Raw genomic sequence first — 11,384 nt, forward strand, 5'->3', positions numbered from 1 at the left:
GTTAGAGATCTTGAATTTAATGGATACTTTAACATGTGGTTTTTACTAAGAAATAGACAGCTACTTTGAGAGCTCACTGGGAACTGTGGATGTAAGATCAGATATAAGAGAAATGCCAACAGAAGAATTGTTTAGGAAAGATGGACATAGGTTTGTGAATGGGTAAGATAAAAAGTACCTTTTTTCAGTGGATTTTGAGGAAGTAAGATTTTTTTTCAAGTTTTGGAGGTCTTGGAGTGTGGCTATTTTTTAAAAGCCAAAAGCTTTTAGGTGGGGCACAGTGGCTCACATCTGTAATCCCAGCACTTTGGGAGGCCAAGGTGGGGTGGATCGCCTGAGGTCAGGAGTTCGAGACCAGCCTGGCCAATATGGTGAAACCCCATCTCTACTAAAACTACAAAAATTAGCTAGGCATGGTGGCGGGCTGTAATCCCAGCTACTCGGGAAGTTGAGGCAGGAGAATAGCTTGAACCTGGGAGGCAGAGATTGCAGTGAGCCAAGATCATGCCACTGCACTCTAGCCTAGGCGACAGAGCAAGACTTCCTAAAAAAAAAAAAAAAAGCCGGTGGCTTTTAATATTGTTAGGAAAGATTCAGGAATAACACTAATGACATAGATACAGAAAAACTTTTCTACTTACCTTATAGTCTCAGGAGATTTTAAGGGATTCTTGAAGAAGTGATTCTGGTTTGTAATGTCACAGGGCAGAGAGGTGTGTGTGTGTGTGTGTGTGTGTGTGTAATGTGGATGGGAGGTGGATGGGGTGGGTTGTGTGGTGTGTGGAGTGGATATTGGGGGTGGATATGTGTGGGTTGGTGTGGGCCTGTGTCTGTGTGGATGAACAGAAGTGTGTCACGCGTGGAGAGGGCAGGTGTGGGGGTGGATGCAGCGAAGTGTGTGTGTGTGCACACGTATGCCCTCATGTGAGCACCTGGGGCAGCCTTACCTTCTAGCAGGGGAAAAGGAGAAGTCATTGCTTTATCATTTTTTGGAGCGTTTCTGTAGCCTTAACTGATTTTCTGAGTTTAATTTAATACAAAAAATTGAGAAGTGAGGGGGATACTGTGATCAGACTGCTTTACATTATAACACAAAACAACCCTACTGGTGTACTCAGTAGCTGCACAGACCAAACTAGAACAGAGAAAAACTACGTGGAGCTACTGACATCTGGTGGACAACATAGAGACTGCTGATGTGGATGGGGGAAAGACCCTCAGGGATTTTGTTGATTTAGATTTGCTTTTTAGTTTTGGTCTTGTTTGTTTGGGGTTTGTTTGTTTGTTGTTTTTTCTTTTTTGAGACAGAATCTCTCTCTGTGGTCCAGGCTGGAGTGCAGTGGAGTGATCTCGGCTCACTGCAGCCTCGACCTCCTGGGCTCAAATGATCCTCCCACTTCAGCCTCCTGAGTAGCTGGGACTACAGGTGCTCACCACCAGGCACAGCTAATTTTTGTTCACCATGTTGTCCAGGCTGGTCTCCAACTCGTGACCTCAAGTGATCCGCCCACCTTGGCCTCCCAAAGTGCTGGGATTACAGGCGTGAGCCATCGCGCCCAGGCAATTTATTTTGTTTTGATTTGATTTGATTCGGTTTTTTGTTTGATCCACTTACCAGTCACCTCTTTCTACATGCTCTGTCTTATTAACTTCCCTATGTAAGAATGGTGTGAACAGAGCCTCCTGAGAGTCGAGAGACAGTGTGGGACGAAGCTTCAGCACCTGGACTCAAGTTTCAGATCGCTGAATTCAAGTTCTGGCTTCAGCACCTGCTGATTGTGCCGCTGGAGGCAAGTCAACTACTCTCTTCATCCATTTGTTTCTAAGGAATGAGGCCATTCATCCCTGTGCTGATGGAGTAAGTACCATACCTAAATTTCTGCATTACCATTATCCATGCAAATCCTATTTCAGCCTTCTCCAGTCAAAGCCTTGTCTATACAATGTCCAAGATATCAGCTACACAGCCTTGCTGTGGAAGGACTGGGTTGCCTGAAAAGATACAGGGCCAAGCAGGGCTGCTCTGCAGTGTGGCAGCTATAGGGCATTGCCCTCTCTTGCGTCCCTACAAACAGTACTACAAAAGAAACAATTAATCAAGCTATGTCACTTCACTGCGGCGCACATTCATGCTCGCGTTCCTGTTGACTCCGTGCCAGGCGATCTCTAACTCCTTAAAGGCAAGGGCTCTGCCTACCCTGTCCCCTAGTACCCACTCCGTGCTATGAACATGGCTAGGGGCTGTTATCTCAAAGCAGCAGGGATTTTCCTTAGTCTCGAGAATGGGCTAGAAGAATATGGCCTTCAGAACTTCAGATCATCCATGTGACGCTAGACGGAAAAAAAAAAAACACAAAATAAGAATCGTACTCACACCAACTTGATTCCAGAAATGAGAGGCCAGGAAACGTAGAACATGCAACCACCCACCTAACTGGGCCATGACCCAGATAGCCTACATTGGAGGCAAGGAAACAGGAAAGACAGAGTAATAATTTTAAAAACATTTGTTTCCAGTTATCTAAGAAGAAACTGGTAAGTGTCTTCCTATGGAGGAAAAAGCATATCTTTTTTTTTTTTTTACATCTTTATCTTGCCTACTGGAAATTTTCAGTAAGGGTGAATATCAGAAAAATATTCACAATTACCCTAAACTTATTTTGCAGGTTGTTTTCTTTTATGATCAACTGTGACCTTTAGTAAGAGAGCAGAGAACAGGCGGTTTGGAAATTTGAAATAAGAGATAAAGCCGACTCCTTCTACTAATCCTTTCACAAGAACTACTAATCTTTCACCAAATGGGCTGGTTCTCTTCAAGGTCCCCTTTCTTCTTGCATTCCCTCACAGAAGTAGAAGCATGTGAAGAAATGACGATGAACATGAGCAAGGAGAAATGCATTTTTTAAAAAGGCACTATTTAATACAAACTGCATAACCAGTCCTTAGGTTGCAGTATATGACTTAAGGTGGAAACTTGAAGAGACTGAATGAGGTAATTCAGGGAAAGATGCTTATAGCTAAGAACAGCTTGTTTTTCCCTGCGATGCCCTTCCTCTTCCATTCTCCCGGTACAATTTTACTCTCTTGGGTGCCTCTATCCTACTATTGTTATGTTGTGTAGTTTACGATATTTCAAAATCAATTATCTTTACCACTAAATCATTTCTCAATGAATATTGAGAAATAGCCATGACCTTAAAAAAAAGTTGGTTCTCTTGCATGATAATGCTCAGTAGCTTCTGTCTTAGCTATCACACAAGAATAAGCAATGTAAATATCTGCTTCTCTTTTCTACTCAACTTTCGGAGGCTGTTCAATACACACCAGGGTAAGTGCTTGACATGTCAGTTAGCTATTGCTGAATAGCAAACACTCCCAGAATGTAGTCTTATCGTTGCTCAGGAGTCTCTGGGTCAGCTGGGTTGTTCTTCTTGTCTAGGCCATGCTAGGCTTCCTTCAGCTGACCTCATTTTGCCTGGGATTGCCCACGCAGCTTCAATCAGCTGCTGAGTTAGCCTGGGTGAGGCTGGTTGGTCTAAGATGGCCTCACCTAAGACACCTTGATTCTGCTCCACGTGATCTCTCATCCTCCAGGAGTCTAGCCTGGGGCATGTTCACTTGGCAGCTGGGAAAACTGCCAAGAGATAGAACAGATGGGCACAGGCTTCTTGAGGCTAGGCTTGGAACTGGCAAGGTGTCACTTTCACTGCCTGTTGACAGCAGTCTGTTGGCCAAAGCAAGTCACTCTTGAAGGAAGGAGCTACGAAGTCAGAGTGCAAAGGGTGGGGATACAGTCATGGTGCAAAGGCTGTGGAAGGTCTGCACATCGTGGAAGGTCTGCACAATGTATGAGGAAGACAATCAGATCTTCATGACAGCTCCAATTTTTGAATACCCCTCAGAGTAGATGTTTATTATCTCTACCTCCTCTTTTGTTTTTTCTTTCTCACTCTGTCACCCAGGCTGGAGTGCAGTGGTGCGATCATGGCTCACTGCAGCCTAAGACCTCCCAGGCTCAAGCAATCCTCTCATCTCAGCCTCCCGAGTAGCTGGGATCACAGGCACACACCACCAGGTCCAGCTAATTTGTTTGTAGAGATGGGGTTCTGCTATATTGCCCAGACTGTCTAGCTTCTTCTTCTGGTAACCATACACCCCTTCATTTAAGGAAATTGTTCCTCCCTCTTCTGCTCACCTGGTTTGAGCAGATCCTACTTCCCTGCCAGGAAGAGGAACTGACACAAGTGGGCAGTCCTGGCATCCACCTTCCCCTCTAGAGACTGGTTCAGTGACATGCACAAGATACCAGCTGGGCACTCTATTGATTTTTTCCAGCATTTTTTTCTCAGTGTTACTAGGAGAGACCCTTTTTCTATCCGATTAAGAGGAACACAGGCATCCATCGTTCCAGCCCTGTGCAGAAGGCAGTCTGAGAAAATGAAGTTGTTGGAGTCTCTCGCTTTGGCCTTCCCTGGGGTCAGCTCCCACCACTGTCTTTATGTACTTTGGTTGTAAAAGCCAATTAGCTCACTTTTGCCCAGGTGGTTCAAATTGTGTTTCTATCATTTGTATCCAAGAGAATCCTAATTGATGAACCCCCGAGAACATAAAATTTCCAACAGAAAAGGCAATGTTTGTACTTTCCAGGGTACTCACTAAAATAATTTCATGAATCACTTTCTTTTTACTTGTAGAGTAGGGGTTGCAATCTGGATGTCGAAAGGGAAGAAATAGGCACATGAAAAGGCCTAAATGAGGAAAGTGGAACCCTGGGGACTGACGGGTGTCTCTGTCCACTATCGGATTCAGCAAATTGTTTTCTTGAGAGAATGTGGGCCCAATATCACTGAATCTTTCCATTTTTTCAGGCAAAAAAAAAAAAAAAAGCTAAAATCCCAATTTCAAGGAGAAATTTTTCCCTTTATAATTCATGACAACTTCAATTCATCGTATTGACCAGATGCATCCATGAACTCTTGGAACCTCTGTTATGAAATAGAGTGAACTCATCAAATTCAGAGCTGAGCCACTGCTCCACAACTTCTTGGAGTTCCTCATCTCTCCCTCACTTCCATCACCAACACAAAAATGTTAGACACTTCGTAAGCACTGCTAACAAGAACAGAGAAAACTTCACTGGAACAAGGGTGCTAGGTTTAGCAGCCAAGTCACTCAGCATACCCACCTAATGGAACATGATTTGAATTTGTGCCTTAAGAAAAATACAAATTACTAGCCGGGGGCAGTGGCTCACACCCATAATCCCAGCACTATCGGAGGCCGAGGCAGGTGGTTCACTTGAGGCCAGGAGTTCAAGACCAGATTGGCCAACATAGGGAAACCCCATCTCTACTAAAAATACAAAAATTACCTGGGCATGGTGGCTCACGCCTGTAGTCCTAGCTACTTGGGAGGGTGAGGCAGGAGAATGGTTTGAACCCGAGAGGCAGAAGCTACAGTGAGCTGAGATTGTGCCACTGCACTCCAGCCTGGGTGACAGAGTGAAACTCTGTCTCAAAAAAAAAGAAAAGAAAAGAAAAAGAAAACTACAAATTACAATATGTAATGGAGTGTTAGGCTGCTTACAGTACAGTTGAAACTGTAGGTGTGAAATCCCTAAAGGCCAAAGTTCTACATTATTATGCTTAAACACACGATGCGTTTGCCAGTTATTTCTCTGTTGTCTATAAGCTTCAAGCCCACCTTTTCAGATACCACACCATAAGGCTGGAGCTAGGAGTCACACCTATTTCTCAGACTCTCTCGTCAACTGGTTCTCAGTTAGCTTCCACCAATGGAAAACACGGGCAAGAAATAGGAAGATGGGAGGTACTGAGAAGAAATTCACTTAGTGCTTCTAGCGTGAGCTAGCATCTCTCCAGCAGCAGTGCACAACAAGCCTCCTACTTCAATGTACCCCATCCAAGGGACCAGCAGCAGCCGCTACAGCTGTCCCCTCAACCCCACGTGGCAGTCTGAGCACCAGCTGGCCCCATCCCTTGGGATGCCCAAGCCCTAACCACAAAGCATCACAAATCAATCAGAAATCTAAGCATCAGTCCTCCAGATACTTCTCCAAGATCCTAGATTTTGATAACATCACTTCTCCCCTTATATTTTCTCAATTCCTAAGATGTTAGCTCTTTTCTCAAAGTATTAACCTCTGGGTTAACCAATTCCCCGTATTAAATTGCTTCTGCTTGAAATAATTAATGTGGTTTCTCTTTTCTTCATTCAACTTTGACTGATAGCAATTATTAGAATAAAATTTTTCTTTGTATTCTAGAATTTCTTTTTCTGAAATCATAATGTGAAAAAACGTTTCTTCAAATACCAAGATCTTTACTACAGGAAAGTTGTTACCAAAAAGCCACAAAAATATTTCTGTAAAATCCCAATTAGGGCCAGATGCGGTGGCTCATGCTTGTAATCCCAGCACTTTGGGAGGCCGAGGTAGGCAGATCACCTGAGGTCAGGAGTTCAAGACCAGCCTGGTCAACATGGTGAAACCCTGTCTCTACTAAAATACAAAAATTAGCTGGGGCTTGTTGGCAGGCACCTATAATCCCAGCTACTCAGGAGGCTGAGGCAAGAGAATCACTTGAACCCAGGAGGCAGAGGCTGCAGTGAGCCTAGGTTGCACCACTGCACTCCAACCTAGGCAACAGAGTGAGACTCCATCTCAAAAAAAAAAAAATAGCTGTTAGGTTACTTCAGCTACTTATGTCGAAAGCTTCATGACCCATAAAAACACTTGACCAGCCAGGCTCAGTGGCTCACATCTGTAATCCCACCACTTTGGGAGGCCGAGGCTGGCAGCTCACCTGAGGTCAGGAGTTCAAGATCAGCCTGACCAACATGGCAAAACCCCGTCTCTACCAAAAATACAAAAGTTAGCTGGGCGTGGTGGTGGGCACCTGTAATCGCAGCTACTCGGGAGGCTGAGGCAGGAGAATTGCTAGAACCTGGGAGGCAGAGTTTGCAGTGAGCCAAGATCATACCATTGCACTCCATCCTGGGCGACAGAGCAAGACTCCATCTCAAAAACAAAAAAAACAAACAAAAAAACACTTGACCTACAGTGTCATTCCTAATCAGCATTTATATCCCAAAGCCCTTCTTCACTCTTCAGGAGTCCATTTCTATACACACCAACTGAAGCCAATACTTAGGAACCAATAGTCTTAGGAATGTTCTGCCAATTATGCCAGTGGATTTGGATCTGGATTTAGGATGAGCAAATAAATATTTAAAAATCAGATTTTATAAGCCTGCCATGTTTGGGGGAGAGAGCAGGAATTACTCATTCTAGAACAGAAGCCTTCATTTTATGAAAGCATTTGCCTGAAGATATCCTTAGAAATTTATATATGCAAATATGTGTTTCCAAAAAATGAGATTACATTATGTTTTTTTTTCTTTAGAAACATCTACACTGATATGGTTTGGATTTGTGTCCTCGCCCAAATCTTATATCAAATTGTAATCCCCCATGTTGGAGGAGAGGCCTGGTGGTGATTGGATGATGGGGGCAGATTCCCCCTTGCTGGTCTCATGATAGTGACTTCTCAACAGACCTGGTTGTTTAAAAGTGTGTAGCACCTTCCCCTTCTCTCTCTTCCTCCTGCTCTGGCCATGTAAGACATGCCTGCTTCGTCTCCACCTTCTGCCATGATTGTAAGCTTCCTGAGGCCTCCCAGGCATGCTTCCTGTACAGCCTACTGACCTGTGAGTCAATTAAACCTCTTTTCTTTATGAATTACCCAGTCTCAAGTAGTTCTTTATAGCAATGCTAGAACAGACTAATACATTCACCAAACTAATAATTATGGCTACTCTTTGTATATAGGAATTGTTTTAGTATTGTCTTTTCTTCTTACAATAAGTACACATTACTTTTATTATAATGGAAAAAATATTCTAAAGTTCTTCTAGTGCAAATTTTAAATACTTGAGTTTTAAAGCTAGGATTCACCTTCTGTTTGAATGAAAATGCCTCAAGTATGCCTTTTCAGTAAGCATCTACTGAGCATCTATGGAGTGCCTGGTGGTGTACTAAGAGAAGCCCAAAGAAAAATTCCTGTTCCTGGAGAATCTAAACCTTATTGACACAGTTCACAGGCACCTTTACAATAAGTAGCTAATACATGATAGACCTTCAATAAACACTTGTTTAATAAATATATGCATGTACCATCATGGGATTTATTTTTCAAACTCTCGTTTCACAGAGAATTAGCCTCGTTCAGTTCACTTATCACACACACATCATACTTCATCACTTCTAAGACACATATTGTCCACATCTCAACTCGAAAATCAGAATGAAGCTTATTGTCAATGTGATTTTTTAAAGTATTGTATCAGACAATTTGCAGCATTTTCTCTTTCATAATGGTAAACGATATGGTTTGGCTGTGTCCCCACCCAAATCTCATCTTGAATTGTAACTCCCACAATTCCCATGTGTTGTGGGAGGAACCTGGTCGGAGGTGATTGGATTATGGCAGTGGGTCTTTTCTGTGCTGTTCTGGTGATAGTGAATGAGTCTCACAAGATCTGATGGTTTTAAAAATGGGAGTTTCCCTGCACAAGCTCTCTCTCCTTGCCTGCCGCCATCCATGTAAGAAGTGACTTTCTCCTCCTTGCCTTCCACCATGATTGTGAGGCCTCCCCAGCCATGTGGAACTGTAAGTCCATTAAACCTCTTTTTCTTCCCAGTCTTGAGTATGTCTTTATCAGCAGTGTGAAAACAGACTAATATAGGGACAGCATTAGGAGATATACCTAATGCTAAATGACGAGTTAATGGGTGCAGCAAAACAACATGGCACATGGATACATATGTAACAAATCTGCACATTGTGCACATGTACCCTAAAACCTAAAGTATAATAATAAAAAAAAAAGAAAACAGACTAATATAGTAAATGAAATAACAATATGTCTTATCTTGACAGCATCTTAGATTGAATGAAATACAATATATATTTTATATCTACTTTAGAAAATACATGTGAATACTTGGGCACACACCTCCTGAGGTTCAACTGGGAAAAGTTTTCATAGGACCACTCCATTCCATGAACGTTCAAGCCCCCAGTGATCACATGAAATCCACAACTAATAATTTATATAAATGTGAAAATCAACAGCAGACAAGTAGCAAGTTTATAAAAATGTGTGCATTTATGAGAGTTTATTTCTCAAATTTTTAAAATTATTATTGAATGTTAAACACGTATTTCTCATATTGAACTTTAATGTAAGGCATAAGTGTACATAAACATTATGTACATTTCTAAGCATTCATGTACTTAAAAGACTTTTGTATTTTAATGTTTGAAGTTAAAGGTTTAAAGTTTCTAAGAAACATGAAAATGACTAAACGGTGTAAGAACTGCAAAGTTATAAAAGAAACACCAATAAAATCTTATCGGAGAGATGAAATTAACTATGAGAAAAATGAAATTTTGTGACAGAGACAGGCAGAGAACACTTCAAGAAAGACAACAATTTAGAAAATTTTTTAGTGGGGCATGGTGGCAAGTGCCTGTGGTCCCAGCTACTCCGGAGGCTGAAGTAAGAGGATTGCTGGAGCCTAGGCAGTCAGGGCTGCAGTGAGCTGAGAGCATGCCACTGCACTCCTGCATGGGCAATAGAGCAAGACCCCCATCTCAAAAGAAAATTTTTTAAAAGGACAAAACATCACCATACTAATAAAATGTGAACCATCAAAAAAGTATAACCTATACTAACCACATAATAAAGGAATACCTCTGAGCAGTACAATGTAAAATATTGGGCAAATGCATTAAAGACACTAAGTAAATACAACAATATTTTAAAATAATAATTGACATCCAGGCAATAATTATTTTGGTGGCTTGTGCCTATAATCCCAGCACTTTGGGAGGCCAAGGCGGGAGGATTGTTTCAGCCCAGGAGTTTGAGACCAGTCTGGCCAACATGGCAATACCCTGTCCTATCAAAATTTAAAAAAAAAAAAAATTCCAGCCTGACCAAAATGGCAAAACCTCGTCTCTACTAAAAATACCAAAATTAGCCAGGCATGGTGGCATGCACCTGTAATCCCAGCTGCTCAGGTGGCTTCGGCACAAGAATCGCTTGAACCCAGGAGGCAGAGGTTGCAGTGATCCCTGATCATGCTACTGCACTCCAGCCTGGGTGACAGAGCAAGAATCTGTCTCAAAAAAACTTTAAAATAAAATTTTTTAAAAAATAATTATTGACATCCAGGCTGGGCAACACAGTGAGACTTCATCTTTACAAAAATAATTTTTTAATTATCCAGGTGTGGTGGCCAGTACCTGTAGTCCTACATACTTGGGAGGCCGAGGCAGCAGGATTGCTTGAGTTGAGGAGTTCAAGGCTGCAGTGAGCTATGATTGCATTACTACACTCCAGCCTGGGAGACAGAGCAAGATGCTGTCTTAAACAAAAAAAAAAAAATTTTTTTTTTTCTTTAGAGAGAGTCTTGCTCTGTTGCCAGGCTGGCAACCTCTGCCTCCCGGGTTCAAGTGATTCCCCTGCCTCAGCCTCCCGAGTAGCTGGGACTACAGGCATGAGCCGCCACAACCAGCTACTTGTTTTTAGTACAGATGGGATTTCACCATGTTGGCCAGGATGGTCTCGATCTCCTGACCTCATGATCCACCCGCCTTGGCCTCCCAAAGTGCTGGGATTTCAGGAGTGAGCCACCATGCCCGGCCAACAAATAAAAAATTTTTTAAATAATAATTATTGACATCTACTAGCTCAGTGACTGTATACCAGGTCTACCTAATTTAATCATGTAGTCTCTTCACCATCTCTTAGCCTTCTTCTTCTATATGTTCTCAAAAAAGGAAGCTGATGTGGAAGCTGGAAAAACAGAACAGGAAGAAATGGGACAAGCCATACTTTCAACCATTGGTGACCACTGCCTATTCCTTGCCTTCTGATCCTGTGACCACCAGGGCCTCCAAAATAACTTCACTGAGAACCTTTGAGAACTGCAGTCACCAGCTCTTTCCTCTCCCACACTACACTTTCTTCCTTACTGGGATTAGGAATATAAAATCTGGACACACACAGGAGCTCACCTGGGCACATTCCTGTTCGCTGCTCTTGCCAACTCAAACCCTACCTCACGCACCCACTGATCAGCACAGAGTTGGGCAGTCCCAGCCAGGAGGTTCTTTTTCCTATTGCATGCTTTAGGGAATGATTTTCAAACTGGATAACTTTCTATTACTATAAAATAAAAAAGAGAAATTCACTTAAGACTGTATTATACATGGAACATAGAAAACAAAACTGGATTTTTGTAATCAGCATGATATTAAGATCTAAAAGACAAGGAAGAGGTGAGGACTAAGAGG

At 42.4% G+C, this 11,384-nt stretch overlaps 1 protein-coding gene across 1 annotated transcript in view; it reads right to left on the bottom strand.

Annotated features, from left to right (window-relative positions):
- Window positions 1–2,289: 2,289 nt before the first annotated feature.
- Window positions 2,290–11,384, bottom strand: part of IMPACT (impact RWD domain protein) — a 70,213-nt gene continuing 61,118 nt past the window's right edge. The window contains exon 12 of the mRNA XM_063616511.1: window positions 2,290–2,331. Coding sequence (XP_063472581.1) covers window positions 2,305–2,331 — 27 coding nt within the window. The 3' untranslated portion in view covers window positions 2,290–2,304. The remainder of the gene's footprint in view (window positions 2,332–11,384) is intronic.

Source organism: Symphalangus syndactylus, chromosome 1 (genome assembly GCF_028878055.3).
Source record: "Symphalangus syndactylus isolate Jambi chromosome 1, NHGRI_mSymSyn1-v2.1_pri, whole genome shotgun sequence".
Taxonomy (NCBI): Eukaryota; Metazoa; Chordata; class Mammalia; order Primates; family Hylobatidae; genus Symphalangus; species Symphalangus syndactylus.